This window comes from Orbicella franksi, chromosome 9 (genome assembly GCF_964199315.1).
Source record: "Orbicella franksi chromosome 9, jaOrbFran1.1, whole genome shotgun sequence".
NCBI classification, from domain to species: domain Eukaryota; kingdom Metazoa; phylum Cnidaria; class Anthozoa; order Scleractinia; family Merulinidae; genus Orbicella; species Orbicella franksi.
Genome location: NC_138153.1, coordinates 30439331 through 30463389, shown reverse-complemented (window position 1 = coordinate 30463389; position 24059 = coordinate 30439331). Strand labels below are relative to the sequence as shown.

Sequence of the window (24059 nt, the reverse complement as noted above, 5' to 3'; positions counted from 1 at the left end):
CACTTAAATCCGTTGGACTTACTGTTTTGAGACCCACTGTTATTTTTCTTTTCTCACACCATTTCTCGAGCTTTCTTACTCCCCGCTCAGTTGTTTTCTTAGTGTTTTTCGCTTGAACTTTTTGCTCAATTTCATCCAGTTGCTCGTTGTCTAAGTACAAGTTTCAACTAGAAAAAAGCTGAAAATTTGGGACTTCAAAATCTCCAAACGTCAAACGTTCACTACAGAACCACAAAGTGAGCAAGTGCAAACTCATTCACAAAAATTCGCGCCAACTATAGTATTGAAATGGTATCCTTAGGATCTCATTGGCCGAGCGAAGTTGTTTGACATCTCAGCAGCCAATCACAATCAGTGTTAGAGATTACCCTTATAAATTAGTTGGTAAAGATTACTCTTATTGAGCGGTTGACGTTAGAGATCACTCTTATTAATCAGTTGGTTGTAAAAGTACCCTTACTGATCAGTTGGTGGTAAAGATTACCCTTATTGATCGGTTGGTGGTAAAGATTACTCTTGTTGATCGATTGGTAAAGATTACCCTTATACCTATGTTGCTTGTAAACATTACACTTATTGATCGGATGGTGATAAAGATTACCCTTAAAGATTACTCCGTGGTAAAGATAACCGTTATAGATCGGTTGGCGTAAAGATTACTTTTATTTATCGTTGGGTGGTAAAGATCACTTTTGTTGATTGGTTGGTGGTAAAGATTACCCTCTCAGATATGCTGGTGGTAAACAGTACCCATACTGATCAGTGGGTGGTAAATATCACCCTTATTGATTGGTTGAGGAGAAAGATCGGTTGGAGGTAGAGATTACTGTTGTCTATCAGTTGGTAAAGATTACCCTTATTAATCGCTCGCCCAAAGCACAGGGGACCCGAACACTGTATCAGCAATAACATAATTTTTTACATTCATGTAAAATAAATGTACTGTTATTTACCTGCGTTCCTGGGTCTTTTTGAGCCGTTTCGAAGGAATTTGACTAGAAGCAAAGGCAGTTTACATTTCAAATATCATCTTGTCTATGCCTCTAACGTAAATCTTCGAATTAGCGCCCGGGTGCTTATTTCAAATTTAGAAGAAGACGGGGGGCGCTTATTCGAGAAGGGCGTTTTTTCGAGGGGGTGGGAGGTTATTTAATTTCTCCCAAATCGTGGCCTAAAGTATAAATCGCGGCACCGTTAGTACTTAACGTGTTTAACGTGCTCACTTAACGTGTTCACAAACTGAAACAATGTACAAATCTAATACTACATGAGGAAAACTAAACATCCTTTGTTGTCTCATTACTCGTCCACAAAATCGGGGGGAGGGGAGGGGGGCGCTTATTCGAAGGGGGGCGCTTATTTTAAATTTTGGCCCATAGGAGGGGCGCTTATTCGAAGGGGGGCGCTAATTCGAGGATTTACGGTATCTTCGTTAACTATTAACTCTCATGGGGCGAGTTTTCACTATCTTCATTAAAGGGGCTAGCTCACGCTATTTTAGGTAATTTCGTTTCATTTTGTTAATTATGAGCTCTAAACGTCAAATTGGCAGAGCAAAAGTCCTTCATTTGCAAAATCACGGCCACATAACAACTGAGAATGATTTTTCAGCTGTGTAAATGACATTTTGATATAAACTGATATAAATTTGAAAAAAGGTGGGCCAACGTTTTTCAAATTTACCCAAATGCAATCCATTTTAATCCTCTCCAGTTTTGTCTATCCACGTCCCTTCTTGGCTTTCCTGTGTTTTGTTTGCGATCTTCTACAGTTTTGAGCCGTTTTTGTGATAGTTTAGTTAATTCTATGGCCATTTGATCAGTGCTGAAATTGCCTAAAATTGCGTGACCTAGCCCCTTTAATTTTTAACTCTCATTGGGGGAGAGATTCTCAGGTCTCATCACTTCCTCAAACTTCCTCAAAATATAATCGACGACTATATGGGATTATGCAATAATCGCATAATCTCACATAAACGTTCGTGCGAAAATGTGAAAAAGTGAAGGAGTGATGGAGTGAAATCGTTACACCACCGCAACTTGGAAAATAATATTTTCCACGTTAAAAACAAACCAAAGAGTGACATGGTTCATTCAGCATTTTCAGTTGCAAATCAAGTGACCGAAAACTTTCTACCAAATACCAGATCGAGAGGTCAAATGTTTGAGCTGAAGTAATAAATCTATTTCATTTAATCTGAAAATTTCATTGCAAAAGATAAACTGGGAAAAATGTTACCTTAAAATCTCCTGTAGTGTAAATATCTTAATCGTAATTGTATTGAAAATGTCATTGCAAGCAAAATGCCTAAAACCGAACATTTCAAAATAAAACTCAATTAAAAAATGATCCTTCATATAACAGCCGCGCCAATTTGTTTTTCCAGCATTAAACTTCCTTTGATTGACATTTTGCCCACGAGGAGTCGGTGACAATAGTGTTGTAATATATGCACAGTAAACACATTCTCCTGATAGAAAAGTTCCAATTAGTAATTTGACTAATTAAACTTGGTCCTGACACTAGGAAACGCAATCTTTATAGCATTATACGCGACTAAGGTTCACAATGTAACCCTACGACGAATCATCGAGAATAGTGTTGTAATATATGTACACTAAACATATTCTCCTGATAAAAAAAGTTCTGATTAATAATTTGACTAGTTTTTAACTTGGTCCTGACACGAGGAGTCGTAATCACTGTAGCATTCTAGGGGACTTAAGTTCACAATGGAGTATCTTCGGTACCATTCAACCTGGCCAACAGAGCTTTAAGTGTCTTGTTATTTTCCTCTAGGCATTCCTTCATTTGTTTAACTTCTTGGCAAACATCTGCAAGGGTAGTTTTCAGATTTTGGTGTTCTTGGTAGATGTTCTTTAAGCTAGTGTCCAAATTTTGATAACCTTTTTCCTCTTGCTGCCCACTCATCTAAGAAAAAATAAAAGAATACTGTCAGCCCGGTTGTTCCCTTACTAATACAGAGATGCAAAACCAGTAAACATGTCGGCGAGTGTTAAAATAAAGTTCACTAGGCTTGCCAAAAGCAATAATAATTCTATTAATAGTCTCAGTTGAGGAGATATCTCAAACACTCAAGACAGTCTTACATCATATTTCCAAACACATCGAAGTCACCAAAAATATTTATTCCGCTGCGCTTCGTATTCACCACTCCTAATTATTGGTGTTTGAAATAGAGTGAAACATTGTCTCTCGTGCTTGGTATGATAAAAGCCATTGATTTACCGAGAAAGATGTAACAGAACTGGAAATTCCGTGGGTCCAGATTATGGCATAACAGGTAAACGTAAAGAAGTGCATTAAGATCTTTCATTGCCTGGCTAAACTTTTCGTTTTTTATCGATAAAGACCTTCACAAGAAGGGACGTCGAACAAGGCAAAAGTTTGCTGAGGAACTGAAAGTAATTTAAGCTTTGAGTGAGCCCCGTACTTGAAAGAGACCATGGTGCGTGTAGCGGCATTTTGATACATCTTAAACAGACAGAAAATGAGGCAAAAATAAAAACAAAATTGATAACATTGAATAAATATTAATATTGGATAAGCTACTGAGGTTGATCTCACAATAAAGCAAGCATTATTTCATACTGAGAAAACGAAAACACAACATCTTAAGCGCCATGTTGTAACTACGGAAATAAATGACAAGTGAACGTTACCTTAGCCAACACGGAGCATCCTTTATCCATCATGCCAATGTATGGGAAGAGTCCTTGACCATTAGGGTTGTAATAGGTAAAAAGTTCACCTCCTTGTCCTTCGGGAGTTATCCTCTTGTCGTTCAGTGTGAACACCACTGGAACTCGTACCCTTGTATTGCTGATTTTCTTTGCATCTTTAAACACCACTGTGCAACGAATCAAATCTCCCCGGAAAGCCATAGCATACCCTACATAGGTAAAGGTAAAAGGTCAGGTTTGCATATGAGCCAAGTGGTCCATCAGGGCAGGCGCCGTTTCTGTAGCATGAAGTGACTAGGAATATTTCTAACCAACGCACCCCCCCCCCCCCCTCCCCCCGCCCTGGATGCGATGCTAGTCCATCACAGAGGTACCTCCAGCATTTAATTCACCGGTACCCATTTATAGACCAGGGTGGAGAGAGTCACTGTAAGAGTTAAGTGTCTTGCCCAAGAGCAAAACAATGTCCCCCGCCAGGGCTCGAACTCGGACCGCTCGAGCACACTAACCATGAGGCCACCGCGCCTCAGTCACATAACCTGTATAGGGGTATAGTTTTGTTACGAATGCTTCTGTATTAATTCGCATAAAAAGACTGAAATTGAGATCATACTATCTGCTTATCTTAATAAAGCGGAAAAGACTAGCTCATAATAAAACAAAGAAATAAACAACCTATACAAAAGCAGTTTTGAAAACTTCTTTATTCGAGCATGAGGGGAAAAAAATTAAACATAGTGTCCCAGTGACTCTTGAGTATTGTGTTGAAAGAGTTACGCTTGGAGATCTTTAATTCTAAATAACCTTTTAAGTTTAAAATTTTTACTGTAAAGAAGTACTCAGAATCCGTTCATTACATGCACAATTCAGCATAATTTTAAAGATATACACATGTAGAACCTAGCGCTATTAAGCGAGAACGCACCAAACATTTAGCAGGCGGAAGAGAGTTACAGAAAATAATTTAGTTCTCCTATTCCGATTATGCACTCTAAATTACCTTTCCTTTGAGACTTCGTTGAGACTTTCAAAAGTTAGCAAAGGAAAACGAGGTTGATGGGCGCTTAGCAGCTATATCAATTGTTATACTTAAAAAAGTAAACGTACCTTTTGTTTCTTTGCCCGTGGGACTCCCATCGAAGACTTTTCCATGATCAATATGATATCCTACAGTTCCATCCCGCCAGCCAGGCATTAAAGACTTGCTATAAGATTCCATCACCACTCCGATTCCTAGCCGCCTCATTATTCCTGCTTCTAAGATCAAAACCTACAATAATAATGTAACACACAATGTAAAGGGCTAAAATGGCTAGATTTTCATACTAAGGTCAGTGCCGAGATTGAAAAACTAATGCTTTGTACCAGTTTTGGTTCGTTTTCTGATACCCTATCAGCCCGTGCGTAAATAGTGTACACATCTTTTTGAAACCTCCGTCATAAGTAACGTAGATCTCTACGACTCATACGTTCAATACACTAACTTCAAAGCTCGTAGGCAAATTTTTTTTACCTCAAAATGAGGAAATTTCGGGCACAAACGATGAGTATATCTTGCACCAAACACCCATTTATCTGGATCAGCCTCAGTTTTGTAATCTTCAACTCCTTCACAAGTCAAAACATTGCCGTGTACATTGATACCTGTTACAATGTCCCATGCCTAGGAGAAACGATTTTGATGATTAAAAAAAATAATCGCAACAATTTCTCGTTAAGCCACCCTTCAAGGTCGACTTTGCATAAGAAGGCAGGAGCAATCTCAGCATGTGTATACATGTAGGTTTTCTAGTTCTATCATTTGAGAAAGGTCATTGCCTTTACATGTTAAAGCAGCAAATATTTTGAAGTATTCTGACCTAACCTTCGGTGGGAAGTCACAGACCCTCTTTAAGGTTACCTTATACCTTTAGAGGTGTCCTGCGTCCAAGCGATGTAGCGCGTCCGGTTTTAACTGTAGATATCTAAACCCCTGTCAAATTAAAGAGCTACATCTAGTTATCAAACTTTACGAAGAATTTTAGTCCGAAAAGACCGACGATAAATATACTTATTTAACCTGTGGGTTAATTCTCCGTGAAGTAATATCGAAGCTCTGATTGTTGACTGTTCTGAGAAGAATCTGACTGAGCATTTGTCTGTTTTTCTCTGTTTCCTGATATACTTCGTCCAGTTTCTTTTCATCTGCCAATAAATGGAAGAGAAATTGTTGTCCATTTATATTACATAAAATATGAAAGTTATATGGACAAATAATGTAAAGGAACTACTCTTTGATGTGCTACAATAACTATATTGAAGTCTCACAACTGATACAGAGGTTTTTTTAAATTAACATAGTTTATTAATAATAGTATTCTAGTCGCTTATACACATGTACATTACACTGTTACTTTGTTTTCGGTTACCTGTAGATTTTGCTATTGTTTATTTGTACCTTTTGTAATTTTGTTGTAAATTATAATTACTTTTTTTCTTTCTTTCTTTCCTTTTTAATATAAACTCTAGCCTCCGCCTCGACTAGTTCTGGAACTAGTTGTGCGGTGGGTGGGGGGGAAAACAATTGTAACTGTATGCAAAACAATAAAATTAAAGTTCAAGTTCAAAGTGAAGAGAAAATGGTAATATAGTCCATTGTCATATCCTTTGTGTGGAGCTGTACAACAAGAAAAAACGGTTGTGGTGGAATAATCGGTACCTTATCCAAAGGCATAACGATCATTGTTGGAGCCATCTTGTTTCATTTTTGTTTTTGTTTTTTTTTTTTTTGCTTTATTCCGCTCGTAAATTTTCGCACGTTTGAATTTATGTATGACTTGTCTTCTATGTGCTACAGGTCTGCAAAAGTTCTCTTTCATATTCGTCTTGTTTATAGCCAACTGTTGCGGACAAAAAACGAAAACTTTAAAGAGGAATTGAAAACTATCCAGTGAACTGCGAAGCTGTGGATTTTAATCAACTAAGATAAGCAGTTAACCATTTACTTTTTACCTGTCACTGGGAACAAATTCCCGTGCTTTGCAAAGTATTTTGCCTCAAGATGTTGAAAAAGCGTCTTCGACTGAAAAAAATTATCAAGGCAAATTTAGACTTGTAGCGAACCACACAGATAAATCATGAACAAATAATTAAATAGGTATACATGTAAATGAATGAGAAGAAATAATGGTATAGTTGAATAAATTGATCCCTATGGCGTTTTTTTCTTTGACCAATCGATCGAGACAGTTAAAGCAGTGGAAAAACCCTATATTGTAAACCTCAGCAACGTCATTCACTAGTTATGCACGCCATTCCAGGATAGCATGCAGTGTAGGCGTTATTTTGGAGCGGAACGCTACATAAACCAGGTTTTCGATGCCGCCATCTTGAATTGTACGTGGATGCCTGTAATCCTCCACAGTTACCAAATCCAAGATGGCGGCCTAATGCGAAAATGTGTACTCACGCGCCCAAAATACGCCTGCAGTGCAGGCTATTCTAGGGCAGCGCCTCTATAAGACAGAAGTCTGTGTTAGTATTATAGTCTGCATCTAAAGCTACGCACACATAATATTTTGCAAGCTAACTAATGGTACAAAGAAGCTATTGTTACCAGTTTGACCCTCGCAGCATGGGGTTGGCGGCTTCCTCTTCTTTCTCTTCTTTCTCTTCTTTTCTTCTTCTCATTCCACCAGTGCAACAAGAAAAACTCTGATACTATATTAAGAGGTGCATGGATTGGATTGTAGGATTCATACGTCTGAATAGTAACAGCTTTTTTGTACGACCACTCCTTCAGCGAGTTGTCCTTAAAGAGAAGAAATATATAAACCAATCATTAAGTCTAAAGATGACAGGTCAACAAATCTCTCAAAAATCAGTCTTGAGCTTTCGAGCTTGAGGTAATAATGCCCAATCTGGATGGATATTTCTTTCTGGGAAAGATGAAGTAGAGCCAACGGGTGTTGGAGCGTGTTTCACCCATAGAATAATGGGGTTAGAGTTACTCTACAGAGATATTACGTAAAATACTGATGAATTTAAGGGAAACTACGTCGAACCTTAAATTATAAAATCGTGCTTTTATTAGCCCGGCCCGCGAAAACATTCGTTCTACTTCGCTCCCCACCGCACTCGGAGCGGGGAGTGAGGAACGACGGCTGTTTTCGCAGGTTATGTTTTCGGCATCACTTACTTTTACTCGCTGATAAGTGTGGGATAACAAGGCTATCAACATGTTTACAAGAAGAATGACTGCAATGAAGAGAAAGACAGCGTAGAACAGCTTAGCAATAGTTTCTGAAGGAGTATCAACAGAGTTTAAAGGATTGAATTCTTGTTCTATCTCCAGAAGAGACCAGCTGAGATGTGTGAGAATCTCCCACCAACTGAAACAAACATCAAGAAGAAATGATATCATCAATAGTGACTCCAAGGAATCAATTCAGACCATAGTTAATAGAGAGTGAATTGTTATCAAGCCCGGCAAACATTAAATGAGCAAACAAAGATGCCGGGATTTATGTTAGAAGGTCCACGACCATGCCCAATCTTTTTGTTTTGCACGCATTCACTATGCATAAATTACGTAACCAAAACGTTTCTATTGGTTAGTTCCTCAGTTGGAAGTATAAACAAACAACTATTGTTTTCTGTGCACGGTCAAGGTAAAAAAAACGAACAAAAACGTACAACAAAGAACTTTGTCGGATTTGAAAACCATTCCCCTCTATTAACTTTGTTCAGACTGCATGATTCTTCAATTGTTATCTTTACTTTCCCGATTAAATGGGTTGATTTTAAGCAGTAAGTAAACTGAATAAGAATCAAGCAACTGTAATGTGTTATAGTCAGGAAACAAAGATTGCCTTACACTTACCATAATACTCCAGATGTCTTACAGGCACTGAAACCAAAACACGTAAATGTTGATAAGTATCAGAGATGAAGATGCTGCTGTAAAGGGTCCCAACATATTGCAAACCTGCACTAAAAAGTGTAATACAATTGTAATTTTATCTGAGGCTACTTGCAAACTTGTTAAACCATGAAGCCGTTGTTAAAAAACCAATAAAGTTGCTCCAAAGGAATTTAAAGGCAAAAATGTTCTACATTAGAGAAATTTCTATGCGTTCACCATGGCAGTGTACATTTTAAAAAGGAAATTTCAGCCTCTGCATAAACTATTTTCTATTAATCCACAAGAAAATGCTTTATATTATTAAGCGGTTAAAAAGCTGATTATGCCATATTTTGGACTTGAGATGGAACGCAAAGCTAGCAGAATAAAAACTGAAGGAAGTGCATAACAAAATTATTAAAGAATAACATTTAGCAAGACAAGAGTAACAAAGACAAATTTGGTACACTTACAGGTTTTGTTGATTACTTGCACTTGCATGGAAGGATTTTTCTGCCATATATATTTTAGTTATGGCAACGGAAAATGCCAACACAGCTGCTATAAACTGCCAAACTATCGTAAAAACATCCTGTAGAACGTTAAACAGAGCAATCTGGATTGTTCCAAGGCCTTTGAACGTTTCTATCACGTGACTAATTCTCAGAGTAAGGCATAAGGTGTTGAAACTGTACAGGTAACCGGCGACAAGCACAGCTCGGTTGGTTTTGACCGATTCAGATGTGATCCAGGTCGTAAGTCTCAGCACGAATATTACCAAGTAAGTTAGAACACTGAATACGTCCAACCTGTTCCAGCGGTCGCTAAAGTGAAGAAAAAAATATCTATCAATTTAAGGGCCTCTACAGACTAGACATTTAGTTGTCAACAAGTATTTGTCATCGACAGCTAAATGTTATCGACAAATAAATGTTATCGACAACTAATTGTGTCCGATGCTAACATTCCACACATTGGAGTGTTAGTTGTCGATAAACTTGTCGATAACATTTAGTTGTCGATACTGCAAATAGTTGTCGGTTTATGTGTTGCCGTGTGTCAGTTCAGTAAAAGATCACAAATGACGTCAAAGTGTGGTAAGAAGACAAAAGTGACACACGAGGCGATAGCTGAGCGTGTCATCACTGATGTTCTTACCATGTTTTTACAAATATACTTACCTGATGTAGCTGCATAGTGCTTTCCGCAGAACATTTGAATTAGTTTCGTCCTTTCCACTCTTCCTTCTTTCTTTAATGCGGTTAACGGTAAGTCGTATCTGTCGATATTCCACAAGAGAACGACCCATGAAGAATATAAGTATGCTCCACTCTAATCCGCTGAACGCTAGCCTTGATGGCGTCAGGCAGAAAGCGTAGTGTAGAACAACAAGAGCCAAGTAGCTCAATGCGTCCCGTACAAATATGAAGTAAGGTGTTTTCAAGTATTTCAGGTAATAAGCTGCCAGAAATATAACAAATTCTGTTAACTACCTCTGGATAACAATTTAATCGGAACGCATTCATAAATTAAAGCATTGTTGAGTTCACAGACAAATACCCCAAATGAAAGAAAAAGCGGCAATAACTTAAGGTGGCCGGCAACGCTTTCAAGGGATTTCGCGCACTTGCACTTTGAGGAATAAATTGCACCAATCAGATGATTCCACACAGATGGCATTAATTAAATACCCATTCAATAGCGAGAAAAAGGGGTTATTTCCAGGACGGAACAGAACCTGGTAATGACATCTTTAATTTTAGTTTTAAGTGTTTATAGTTTAAAAACCAGCATAGTGACCCACATTTTTCATTATTGCGTTTTGATCAACATGTTAAAATAAAACTTTTTACAAAGCCAAAGTAAAAGTTGGGCCAGAGTCACCTTTAATTTTTCCAAGTAGGGGTACATACATAGATCTAATGTAAAAGTAAACTTGAGGTTTGTACGAAAACTATTTACCTGCAAAAAGAGAATACACTTCTAAATATGACACAATGTAAAATGTGATTGGTGCGAAAACCATGTCAAACAGACACCAAATGTGTAAAAAGAACCATGTCCACTTTCCAAGGTCTTTCTTCATTAAGAAGCGACCACGCCATTTACGAGTCATCTCCGAATGAACAACTGGATGAGTAAAAAACTGAAAGAAGAAAGTGTCAAAAATAGTAGACAAAATAACACAAAGTAATTTTTTTAAAAGCATTCACTTGTAAAGCATCCGTTGTCACCAACATTTTCTCTCTTATCGTTTTACTTTCTACGATTTTTGTCTTTAAATGCGCTCGTACGTCTCCCACCAATGTGACCCGGGATCGATTCCGGCCCGGTGTCATATGTGGGTTGAATTTGTTGTTGGCTCTCACCTTGCTCCGAGGGTTATTCTCCGGGTTCTCCGGTTTTCCTCCCTCTTGAAAAACCAACATTTCCAAATTCCAATTCCATCAGCATAAAAACCAGCTAGGGCTTATGTGGTTTCCCCTCTAAATATTGCAATTTATCAGTATAATTTATCATTATTATTATTATTATTTATTATGATGTGTTGCACATGTTGCAAATTTCGTTTCATCTTTTTCCCCAAATCTCTGCTCTCCTAGGTATCAAAATTCATGACGACTTTTATTACAGCCTGGTATAAAAAATTATCGTAGTTCACGCGATTATCTGATAAAATAAGTTCATTTCACTTTTGACATTACCTTTTTCTGTTTCAAGTCAATGGCTTCGTCCAAGATATCATCAAGAATAAAATAACCGAAGCCCTCTCGCTGTAACTGATCAGATTGCATTGGATCCAGCAGGCGAGTAGTAAAGTCCTCCACAGAGTTAGCAAGCTTATTGAACATCTCTCCCTCGGATCCTTTACATTTTGCCAAGCTACGAAGACGGTAATTTACCTAAAAGTCATTTAACAGAACACACATACATCAACTTTATTTGAGCGTCAGAAATCTTAAATCAAGCTTGAAAGAAGGCAAGATAAAAAGTGAACAATTTTTGACTCTTCCCTGGTAAGGTTTTCTCCTCCACAAAAACTCAAGAACGAACGTATATTAATTAATCGATTTATACAAAAGATTATCTCGAGAAAAAACGTTGAGAGCACGGTTTGATGAGTTTTAAGATTTTCGTTATGATATTGCTATGGTGTGAAAAATTACAGCCCGAGTTAACGTTATTGTGACCATGGCATTTCAAAGAAAATCTTTTGCTATAACAGTGGGACAACCGTCTTCGTGTCGGAGCTGTTACTTACCTTCATCCCCATCAACAAGGAATTTGAGACACACTTTGTAAGAGCCTTTGGAGTGATTTTCTTCTCAATAGCGTCAAAGGAGTTCTTCTTGGATAGTAGCTTTTTCATCAGATACTCTTCATTGTGCTCCCTATCTAAACGGAAATATATAATTCATTTCCACAAGTACACGGTAAATGAATTTTGTCGAACTCATTAATGATTCAGCAAATTTAACAAGGGAAATCAAGAACGTGACGGTGATGGATATATGATCTTAATTAGCATGCAGTGGAACCCCGTTAATATGGTCACCAACGGGCCATGAAAATTCCGGGTAGGGTCAAATTTCGTGACCATTCTATTTTAAGTGACGTGTTAACAGATATTTCTGATTGGCTGTATTTTCCATGGCATGGCATAAGATCGATTATAATACCAAATTAAGAGTTTCTGACCGTTGATGCCAATCTAGCTCAGTGGTCACTCGCAATCTGTTGGAAACATAAGCTTTGGCTATCGATCTTTACCAAAAATTATCCAAAAACCCACGAAGAGTCTTTTATGTTTAAGAGATCAGTAACTGGCCTGGGTTTGGCATAAATCAATATCTGAAGTTCAGGTAACGCATCTCCAAACTGATAGAACTTACAACAAGCTTAACTGCTGTTAAGCTTATTGTAAAATTGTGATTAATTTGACAAAATAAGGGCACGAGATCCCCAGACTGCAATCATTTTACTCACCATTATCATTAAGTTCAAAACCTTTGTTGTCCATAACGAACCTATAATACGTTGGAGAGATAAAAAAACAAGTAAATATGTTTCTATTGATAGAAAAATATGTATACATAGTTACAGTGGAACACCGTTAATATGGTCACCAACGGGCCATGAAAATTCTGGGTGGGGTCAAATTTCATGACCATTCTATTTTAAGTGACGTCTTGACAGATATTTCTTAAACTCGTTAATACTTCATCAAGTTAAAACAAAGGAAATCATGACCGTGACGGTGTTTGGATATCTGATCTTAATTAGCATAGATTTTAAGGATTATATTTCTCCGTTTTCTCCTTAGTTTTAATTAGTTTCGATTGCGAAGATACATCAAAGACTCAAGATACTGCTTGACCACATTTGCACACACCTCGAAGCTCGTCAAAAATACTCCGCAGCGCGTCGTATTTTCAACTCTCTTCTCGGTGTTTGGAAATGTGGTCAAACAATGTCTTCCGTGTTAAGTATATTACATCACAATTGGAATTCTAAACAACTGTTCTTTAATAAGCATTAGAAATGCTGGGATCATTTTAAAAAGGTTGAAACTTCAATCAGCACCTACAATATTAACAATGGAAAGATGCACATAACTGGTTCCAGTGGCAGTATTAACGGGGTAAACTTATAAAGGATTATACAGGTTGGAATTTCAGAATGTAGACATTGGCCGTAAAATTGTAAAAGATTATACAGGTTGGGATTTCAGAATGTTGCCGTTGGCCGTATATACGGGATATGGGCGTTTCGTCGGGACAAAAAGACTGGCCGTAAGTGACCGTAAGGTGGGGTTCCACTGCACCCGTCCGATCCAGAAGATCCATTTGTTACAAAAGTTTCATGATTCATTCAAGATTCTATGTGCTATTCTTACGTGTCATGATGTCGTCTTGATTCTTCTTCTCTGTCAGAGGATTCTATTAATAAAAAAAAACATGTCGAGTGAAAATTTCAGTCAGGTTATTATTCTTAATTAAAATGTAAACAGTTAATTCAGGCAAATGTAAGTGCTTTTTGCCCTGGAGGGAGATAGGAATTCTTCTCCTTGGCCTTGTTCAGTCTCCGGTTTCATTCGTTGTGGTTCATGCTTCGATACATCACAATTCTATCTTTCTAATGCCGTTGAACTTGATCTTTAGTAGCAATTTTGACAACAAAAAAAAGTACATCGTGTTTTGCATACCTTCTTCCTCTTCGTCAAAACCTTTGTTATCTTTAGCGTATCTGAAAAAAATAAAAACAAACAATGCAGAAAACACGTGCTCAAATTAATCCATGCAAATCTAATTCGTGATTGGCTCCAGGAGCGAAAATCTCATATAAGGATAGTAGGAGGATACGCCCATTAACAGGCTGCACTCTTCCCTCTCTCACGCTAGAACAAGATAGCCCACAATTTTCCTCGAGCCTCGCTCTCGGAAAACTGTTCGCTCCTCGGAGCAGATAATGTACAGTCCTTTTTGCACTTTCTTAAAGCTAAAGATATAAATAATTGCCTGAAATAACACCAAAAACATTTTCCCCTGGGAACTCAAGAAAATAAATTTCAAAGTTCAGAGAAAATCTGCAATCACAGGTACAATTTTATCATCAATTTTTCATTTCACCAGCACTTTCAAGTGTTTCATATAACTTCAAAATTTGTTTTCGACATTTGGTGTTGTTAGAAATGATTTCTTTTGAGAAGATATTTCAAATAGTTGCACAGAAGTTTTCAATACAATGTAAATAATCTCAGTACGTTTTTGTCCGCTTTTTCTCGAACTTGTGGTGGATTCGTTCTTAATGTTTTGCTAAATTCTTCAAAATTTTCCAGCTATACTCTAATACTCACCCATCTTTACCTCTCTCGTGTAGCTTTTCATGAGAAGTGTCTAATGTAAAAAAGAAAGATTACAAAATAAGAAAAGTTCGATTTTCTTCGCTTCCTTCTTAGCAGCATCTTTTTTATAGGCAAGTTAAGTTAAGTAAATTCATGTAACGTTACTGTGTTAACTTAAAAGTTGTGGACTCACTCGGCTGCGACTCGTGAGTCCACAACGTTTTGACCATTGTGATGACGCGTATCGTTGTCGATAAGAGTACAGACAACGCTAAACCACATTTCGATTTGTTTTTTATCACAATGTCAACGTCAAAGAAACTGTTTTTTCCAGAGCGCGGGCTGAAAAAGGCATTGCGTGACACATTGACGCTTTCATCATTGTCTGGACTCTTATCGACAACGGCAAATTAGCCAATAAGATTGCGAGATTAGTAGCAATTGTGGTACAAATTCTGATTCACAAAGCGAAACGTTTAATGTTAAGATACTAAATATGTGTTTCCATATTTACCAAAATGCTTACCGCCATTAGTCAGAGGAGGCTTGGTGACGCTATGCATTTCCAGATCGTCATCAACTGAAAATAAATCGATCAATTAAATCGTTCATTCTTGTTATTCAGTCAATCTTCAGCAGATAAAGCAAAATGAAATTATAGTTTATCTGATGTGTTTTTCCAGGTAATTACGGGTATTTCTGAAAAGGTCTCTTGCGAGAGGTTGAAATTTCAATAACTTGGGTAGAAGTTATTGAAAGTTATTGAAAGTTAGTTAGTCATTTTCAGAATCAAGTGAAACCAGCCAAATCAGTCGATCGATGGTGTAAAAGTATCAGGTAATTTAAAATATTTTACAGTTTTGCTTTAAGTTATTAGTCGTCCCGAAACGTCAACGTATCATTTCTTCATTCATTCATTCATTCGTTCGTTCGTTCGGTCGGTCGGTCGGTTAGTCAGTCGGTCGATCGTTCATGCATTCGTGTGCTCGTTTGTTATTTATTCATTGAGTTTTTTTTTCTTTTACATTGCTGACCTTCAATCCTGCCACCCTTACTTTAAAGTTCCTTTTGATATTTCATTTACTCACCAGTGACCTGAACATCTTTAATTGACGCAGTCGTTTGATGATGATCATCTGCCATTGCACAGCTGTGATATGACGATGAAACTAAACTGAGTTACACCAATCACCATCATAATATATAATTTCTAGCTTCATCTTACTCTTTGGAGTCTCCTAGTATACGCTAAATCATTACTGCTTGTTTGAAATAGTTCAAAATCTGTACTCCTATTGCAAGTGACTAAAGTAATGTCACACTTACTGCAAGGCTGGCAGATAAAGTATGTTTATTTATTTTACTTGAAAAACTATTAAAATTGAACTTTTATGAAATTTCATGGTCCCATATTCTTTATGATGTCTGTTTGCATTGAAAACTGATAATTTAAGCTAATTGTCAAGCCACGTTCGTTAAACATAAAGACAACCACAAGCGTCTTTATTTCAGTTTTAAAACTGAGACGTGACCGTAGGAAGCCCATCTGATAAAACAAAATTAAATTAGCAACAACACACAATTCACTTCTTTTAGTTTTGTTCGAGGCTGGTAAGGGCGCCGGCTTGAAATCCGGAGGTCGCGGGTTCAAGCTCCGCTCAGACCACTAAGCTGGAGTTGTTTCCCGGTAGACCCTAGTTCAACTCCTCTCTCATGTTTGTAAATAGCAAACTCGTCTGCCTCCCGCCAGTTCAGATTTTTCAGTCTATTATCATTAGCCGGTTGATATTCTTGTTTAAGTCTTTGAGTTTAGTGGCATGCCTGTGAACTACTACAAACAACATTTGAAACAACAAAGAACAACATTTTAAACCTAATACACCACAGAGCCTTGGAACAAGCCGACTCTACGCCCATATTGCTTTCTAACTACTTTCACTAACATACAAAGCGTCATAATCTCTATAAATGTTCTTAATTTAAATTGTTTCAGGAGCTATGATCACTTCAGCGTACGTATAGGAAACACTTTTCATCGTGGGTTCGAGTATTTTGACCTCAATGGTCAATCGGTGAACTAAACCGTTTTCGCGTAGCTTTATTTCTTCTATAGCAGCTTTAAATCATGTTTTACTGTAGAAAATATTTAAGAAAAACCTGAGAGGATGGAGCGTTGATTCTGTATTTACAACAATTGTAATCAGCGGGTACGGATGATGACAGTAAGCGATGGAACAAAATAGCATTCAAGACTGACTATCGGTTGTGGCCTGTGTTGCAGCCGTCGTCCCCGAAAGAAAAACTGAATCGGAGAGCAAGCTCTCTCCGATCTGTCCCGTGGTTTATTCTTTCGGGGAGGGCGGTTGTACCAAAGGCTATCAAAAGCACCATAAAGCGGCCTTAATTACGTCTTCCTGTTTTCAACAACAACGTTTTGGAACTGTCACGCTCAATTTGCTTCACGCCATATAGGTTCGCCGGTAATCAAATATTCAGACAAAGAAGGCGTCGTTATAAGCCGATATTTGCCCCCATATCTGCCCTGACACGTTTGCTTTTTTTCCAGGTGATTTTGCTCCGCGATTATGTTCTCAACGCTAACCATTCATGACTCAAGGCAACATGGACATTTTGTAAGTTGCATATCGACAAAGACACTCGACAAACTATTAGACTGCAACGTCGACCGGTTGGAATATTTCGTCGACTTCATCGATATTTGACCCATATCTTTGACCGTTCTCAGCTTTGCAAGGGTAACAAACTGAGCATACGCTTTAAGCGTCCATTAAATCGATTAAGCCTGAGCTGCTCTTTTGAATGGACCATAAATTAGTAGGTTTGCACCCCAAATATTTGTCGTGCTTGTTCTTACAAGTTTACTTCGAGTTTTATACAGTATTAACTGCATGAAGACTGTTTGCAAATTGTCAGTAAATCTAAGCCTTGGTAAATTGTGAACAAAAAAGTTCATGTAGTGTCGGCTTGTTTGCCAATGATATGACTTGAAGTAAATACTAGGGAAATACCTACCCCTTAAAAAAGAATAGCCCATATGTTACGTGACTTGGTCGTGAAATTTGCGTTAAAGAAACCTTGTCTATTATTATGCAATTATTATTTCTACTATGACGTAAAGGAAATGAGCCATAACCACGAGAGGGAAAGGACATACCGTAAAATCAACAACCGTGCGATTGCAAGTTTTAGCACGAAACTTTGCTAAGTGCTTCAAAGAAACACTTGTAAATATTACCGTTTTTTCGACAATCACGTATAGCTAGCAATCAGTTAAGTTTGTTTTACCAACCAAAACCTTTTCAACAATCTCATTGGCTTATTGGCAGTCCATTAACTACTCGTTGTTTTGCCATAACTGCTCGATGAATCTTTTTAAATGAATTCTTAATTACCAATTCGAATTTCGTGTTAAATTTAGATTAAAACATCGCGTGAGCGTTTACAAAGGTTTTTAACTTAGCTGGTAAGCCCTGCTCCTTAAATGTCGTTCTCACCTTTTTCTCCTCACAGTTCGGTCAGATTCAGTCAAATGGCTAAACTATAATCTCGCTTTGAGGTTGGTTATTGACCCAAGGTGCGTTACAACGGAATACCTGTGACGGAGCCTCGCTCTGAGACAACTCATTAAGTGTGTTCAGTGACAGTGGCCTGGACCGAGTTTGATCGGCGAGATCTCTCGCGCCGCGCCCAAGTTTTCGCATCCTCAATTGCTGGTTTTCAGTGTCACGCAATTCAAGATAGATCAAAATAAAAATCAAAACCGGTCAATAGATAAAGTCCAGAATCTGGGAAATGAAAGAAGGTAAATATACAGACTCTCGCCAAAATTCTGGTCACAGCAATTTCTCTTATGCGAGATAGCCAGAGAAATTTTTTACCCAAATTTATAGAGATTTGTATGAAGACGCCATGCTGGTTCCCATCCGTATGAGCACCAACATGGCGGCCGGAAACCAACAGAATCATCTGTCACTGAGTTTTGCTACAAAAGCGTGAATTTATCCCTCGAGGAACTCTAAAACATTAAAATAATACTTTTTCTAAGTCATGAACTGTTCAGATAGCCAAGTTCTCCGAAATAAGTCATTTTTTAACCATCATGGCAGCTCTCAGGCCGTCATGTAAATGCCGCGTCACGCAAAAGCTTAGAAATTCAAGCGTAGTGTATCACAAAACCAAGCACCCATTCGGAGCGAAAATTTGTATGAATATTAGTTTTCAGCTGTTCTTATACATCAGTTAAGTAAAATGTCAGGAAGATCAATAGTTTTGTAGTTCGAATTTTTGTGGCGTCATGTGAAAACCAGCTATATCCGAGAGTTGTGCTGATGCTGTGCCAATCTTACTTGAAAAATTAGAGAAATCAGATAACATGCAATTGATTCATTTACAATTTGCTGACAGGAAACTCAAGCTCCTCGTAGTCAAATTGTTAATTATTCCCTTCATTCTTCACGCTATATGCTGTCCGACTCGTCCCCAGTCACCCTTCCACCTCGCCCCTTGCCGCGCGCTGTATGAAGACAACTGGGAACGAGTCAGGTATGTTGTTTAGAAGAAGAGTCGTTGGTGTTACTTCATTTTCACCTTTAATTCATTTGTTTTTTTTTTCTCGCTATGATGAAATAAAGACCACATTAAAATAATTTAAATAATCTCACTACTTCAACCGTATCAGAGCGAGTCTTGCTATTATTTTTCGCGATTGACTTACCCTATGTAACAAATTCAAGTTGGTACAAACTAAATTCTCCCAGGAACAGCCATAGAAAATTACGGAAAATGTAAAGAGAAATTTAATGGCAATCGCCGGTGATAGTCAGCCTGAAAAAATTAATCTACTCACTACTGGCATTAAACGGTTAACCTATTACGACAAATCTAAACCTGCTTGCAGCCACAATAAATTTACACATGACCTCAGATACCGCTTAAAGGCCAGGCATAATAAATATACAATCCAAATAATGATCCAGAAAAAAAATCTTTCATTAAAATGTTTCATGCTCTCGTTATTCTCTTTAAACAATGAGCACAGTTAATCTCTTGCAAATGGTTATCTCTGATTACAAAAAACACATTATGAATTACCTCCTCCAAACCACCAAAATCTACACTATACACTTTGAAACCCTAAATAATCTGACTGAATTGCGTCCTCTACATCTATGAGCCAATACAAAAAGCTTATTTCTTCCCATTTCTACTAGCCTTACAAATTGGCTTGACATGTCATTTAATTGTAAGTATCTCTGTGCTGAACGAGAAAAACATCTTCTAAACATTGGAAATCAGGACACAAAGAAAATTCGAGGGAAAACAAGACTACCTTCCCAACATGGTGCGTACAACATCAGCAGCAAAGAATCTAAAGGAATTCAAGCTAAGAGTTTAAATCCTCAACGGCGGCAAGAATAGCAACGTTGAATTCCATCAGATCCCTGCATAACGACGCGAAGCTCTGTAACGGGCCTGACATGACCAGAGAGCCGACATTTTTCTCCGCTACCTGCTTGCAATAAAAAGACACCAGACAGTCCAAGTTGTCTTCGTCTGAACTACCAAACGCTTCACCGTCAAGCTTCTCTCTAAAAGCTCGCACGAGAAGGATGGAACGTTCGATCTCCCGACCGGACAGCTTGTCCACGAGCAGTTGAACAGCGGAGTCTCTTGTGAGGGGTTTGTCGTCCAAGTAACTTTTGATGAAGGCGCTGTCCTCCGAGATGGGGTGCTCCAGAACAGAGGACACCTCTCGGCGAAACTCGCTCACCTCCTGTGTTAAATCGTTGACCTGTGAATTGAAGGAATATCAAATAGAAGACTTAACCAGGACGACTTCTAAACGAACAATTTCGACATTCTGAGACACGTGAAAGTTAACTCTGTCAACTCAAAATAAAATGAAATGACGGGAATTTTCCCGTCTTTGTGCACCGTAAATCAGAAAAGCGAGGCTCCAGTCCTATTTTTTCTCACAGCCGTGTTCCAAGGCATTCTCGTTTCGGGATTTTCCCTCTCGCCCGAATAATACGCATGGCCCTTAATCTTATAATCATCTCTATAATGATTGAGATTCTCTCCACACTGTCTCGTAAAGCGAAATGACGTGATTATGATCCTAGCCACAACACTAAGACATACGAACAGAGGTTTTATTCACAATTAAACAGTGAACGCACATCAAGGCAGTTTTCTGATGACTGTAAAGAAGCGACAATCGATCCCATAACAACGACTCACTACAGCACGCAAACAGTCTAATGAACCAGCCAGTTGGCTGTTCACAAAAGCGTATTAAAACATGAGCATAAGTAACTACTTAAGAAGTCAAGGTTGCTGCCTAACGGGCGCCCGGTCGCCTGAGGCGCCTAAGTTACGAGTGCGGGCGACTAAAGTTTTGTTCGAGGAGCCCGAGTGGGTGCCTAAACATGAAGTTTTCATTCCCATGTAATCTGTCCGCTGACTTCAATCTTCTCATGAAACCGGTCAAAGAATCATTCACACAATAAGTTAAACGGAAAACAACAGCTACTCTGGTCCTGTTTTGCTTTTATCGCGAGAAATCTGGTCAAAAACGCGGCAACAAAGTCTCTCTCCACTCACAAAACAGCCGAAAACAGCCATCTTTGAAAATCGCCCTATAATGCGTTGCAAGCTCAGTATTGAATAAATGTACATCATGTATGCCAATGAATTGTGTCTCTGTTGATGCCTTGCTGATTCCGAGTTGCAAAATAACTGCTTTGATAACAAATATTTTTGGAATTGGAGTGATGATCCTGCCGACATTATATTTACAGTTGAAAAAAGATAAATGTGTCTAAATATTTGTCCGATACTTAAGAAAACTTCACTTAGATGTACTGAATGAATTTCTTTAGGTTCTGAAAGGATAATTCGAGTAACTAGCCAGCAAAAAGAACACATCATTGCAATTCTCGTTGCATACTAGGGTTCTTTATTTTAAATTATCAAATGAATTGTCGCGACTCCGCCCAATATACAAGAATTTATTTTCTCCAAAGAAGTGGCCAATATTGCTGTAATGCTGCCTCAAAATCACCTTTAGTTTATACTAATGTCCCAAGCCCAGGGAAGGAACGCACATTTCAGTGAGGCCAAATTCAACCCCCCCCCCCCCCCTCCAATGCCTCTTTCATTTTTATTTGTTTTCATTTGCAGCTTGCATTTCATGATTTGTACAACATATTTCGTCTTTTTAAAATAGAATTGCAAAACTCAAAAACAAAAGCAGCAATATAAATTTTTATAAAAAAGCTGCAGCACTTGCATGGATACACCAATTATTGAGTTTGACCATAAATAGTATTCTTTCTCAGTCATGACCTGATCACTTTGCTGAAAGTTTTATTTATAAAATTTGATTGATATTAGACTATATTAGTGTCTCATGAAAAATCTCTGCCCCAGGACCCCTCCCCAAAATTTCCACAATTAACCCCCCCCCATCTTCCTCAAACTCACCAACCCCCCCCCCCCCCCCGGATTGACCACGGAGAATTTTATCTGGGTTCCTAAAAAGGTGGCTTGGGCTCCCAACTTTTGGTGGAAGGAACCCGAAGGGCTCCTTAAAAATTTTCTTAGGTAACAGCCTTGAGAAGTCATCCATAACTTACCTCGGCCTGCCGAGCTGCTTGTACCAGAGATTCCAAGAGCCGGGCGTAAGTGCTACAGAAGAGTAAGAATTGAAAATGTGCCTTGTACAGACAGCGACATAGCTGCACCTGTCTCGCCTCTTGATTCTCAGGATCTGGTGACAGCCGAGTCTCGGATTCCTCGTGGTGTGACCCAACAGAAGATCGCTTCACCGCCAGTTTGACATCATCTAGGCACTCCAGCGTCTTCTCGCTCTTTTGTACGTAGCTGGAGAAATGTGAATGAAGCTCCAAGACTGCAAACTTGTGCCTATCAAGCAGCTTTGTTCGGTTTAGCGTCTCTGTATCGATGCAGACGAAAGGACAATCGCCTCGGGACACTAAAAACTCCAAGGTGTTAGAGAAGTGCTGGGCCACATCTCGGAATTTATCCTCCACCAGATAGTTACAGCATTCTCGTGTCAAACTGTAGAATTTTCTGCGCGTGTTCTTGTACAGACAACAGAACAAGGAGAAAGTGTTGACAGCAATAACCCCTGTGGTGTCTTTCACCAAGGAACCCACGTGGGCTGTCCACAGCTTCTCGGGCTCATCGCGTGAGTCCCACGTGATCTCAGTGACGGCGAACAGCTTGTACGAGTAGCTGGTTTCCGAAGCGCCTGGTAACGAGTCCGAGCTACAACAAAACAACATTGGAAGTTAATTTATAACTGTGGTATTTTACAATGCACAGTTCAACGAATTCCCATGTATTAACAGGCTGATCATAACGTGGGACATAACTACCAAAAAACACCTTTCCAGCCGCTTATGTGACCTGGCGAGGCAATAAGCACTTCATATCTACCTCTCTACAGATGGACTGCGGCTCTCTCTTCCCTGTTCCTGACTCTTAACGTCACTGTCAATCGCAATTACAGTCACGTTAGGTGAAGACTCCGACGAGCTTTCCAGCGCTGTGGAGTTGTCGGTAACTACGGTCAGCGCACTAGTAGTTAAGGAACGAGCAAGCTGGAATGAAACGTAGCACAACCTCATTAGCAAATAAGAGAAAAACAGACATCTTTTCTCCTTACATAGATTTTACTCTCTTTCAATAATAGAGCTAGATTACTGGAAATCATGCGAGTTACTTTACCGAGAGTAATTCTGTTCGTCACCAGTTCAAAAGAATCAAAGGATAATAATAATAATAATAATAATAATAATAATAATAATAATAATAATAATAATAATAATAATAATAATAATATTTAATATTTCTAAGGCGCAAATTAACATGTGAGGATACTTTCAATCTCCAAGAAATGCAAAGTTAAGGAGTTGCAACGTGAATATTTACCAAAATAAAAGCTGCAATTTCAAATCGTAGATTGTAATTTGTCTCAGTCCTCGCCAATCGTAATCACCCTTGTTCGTTTTGCTCCATTATTACCTTAACAAGCCGAACAGGTTTTCTTCGACCTAAAGCACTTTAGAACACTTCAAACAGAAAGTGGCCCTTGCCAATATTGAACAGTACCTCATCGTCATCGTCAGAGGAGTCGTGTGGAGTCAGATCCTGCTCGCTGCCCGACAGACACTCGAGAGTCTGCAGGTTGGATTTCATGTCTCGATCCAGACTTCCCACGTCCAGGCTACAGTAGGATAAGCGCCGATCTTCGTACTCAGGCCCCCACGACACGTCTTCGGCCTCGTCGTCGTACAAGAAGTCGAAATTTGTCAGCACACTTATCTGAAAGAAACACAATTCAGCCATGAAGCTTGTTTCTACCTTTTTGTTTTCTCTTTTGGATTTTACGAATGCGTTTTATACCGTTTTCATGCAACTCCAAGGCACCCATGGTCAGTTGTGTTCGACAACAATTAAATTTTCGTCCTTTAGAAAACGAGTAATACAAGTCACATTTAACAATTATTTCACTGTTGGTTTAGTACACCCAAACCTGTGTAAACCCCCGAATCCTTAGACGACTGTTTAGTTATGAAGA

The 24059-nt window shown here is 38.6% G+C and overlaps 2 protein-coding genes across 5 annotated transcripts in view; both read right to left on the bottom strand.

The window, feature by feature from the left end:
* Positions 1 to 1190: 1190 nt before the first annotated feature.
* Positions 1191 to 18935, bottom strand: LOC145497549 (short transient receptor potential channel 4-like). Of its 2 annotated transcripts, XM_081477363.1 has the most exons (21): positions 17947 to 18935; positions 15520 to 15581; positions 14958 to 15011; positions 14444 to 14483; positions 13793 to 13833; positions 13484 to 13526; positions 12574 to 12614; positions 11849 to 11982; positions 11292 to 11489; positions 10549 to 10732; positions 9768 to 10047; positions 9060 to 9410; positions 8566 to 8592; positions 7882 to 8074; positions 7300 to 7494; positions 6696 to 6765; positions 5764 to 5888; positions 5218 to 5367; positions 4812 to 4974; positions 3684 to 3913; positions 1191 to 2931 (listed from the first exon to the last, which is right to left on the bottom strand). In XM_081477363.1, the coding sequence occupies exons 2-21, from the start codon at positions 15572 to 15574 to the stop codon at positions 2728 to 2730; spliced, it is 2778 nt and encodes a 925-aa protein (XP_081333489.1). In that variant the 5' UTR covers positions 15575 to 15581; positions 17947 to 18935; the 3' UTR covers positions 1191 to 2727. The 2 variants fall into 2 exon arrangements, with proteins under 2 accessions (XP_081333489.1, XP_081333490.1); XM_081477364.1 differs by lacking the exons at positions 13484 to 13526; positions 13793 to 13833; positions 14444 to 14483; ... (1 more) ...; positions 15520 to 15581; positions 17947 to 18935 and having other exon boundaries at positions 11849 to 11978; positions 12574 to 12595.
* A 93-nt stretch (positions 18936 to 19028) lies between these two features.
* LOC145497547 (protein furry homolog-like) overlaps positions 19029 to 24059 on the bottom strand; it is a 70844-nt gene continuing 65813 nt past the window's right edge. For 2 of the 3 annotated variants that reach the window (XM_081477362.1, XM_081477360.1), the window contains 4 exons: positions 23591 to 23803; positions 22916 to 23079; positions 22090 to 22744; positions 19029 to 20243 (listed from right to left, as the gene is read on the bottom strand). In XM_081477362.1, coding sequence (XP_081333488.1) covers positions 19836 to 20243; positions 22090 to 22744; positions 22916 to 23079; positions 23591 to 23803 — 1440 coding nt within the window. In that variant the 3' untranslated portion in view covers positions 19029 to 19835. The other variant, XM_081477361.1, reaches the window with a different exon arrangement.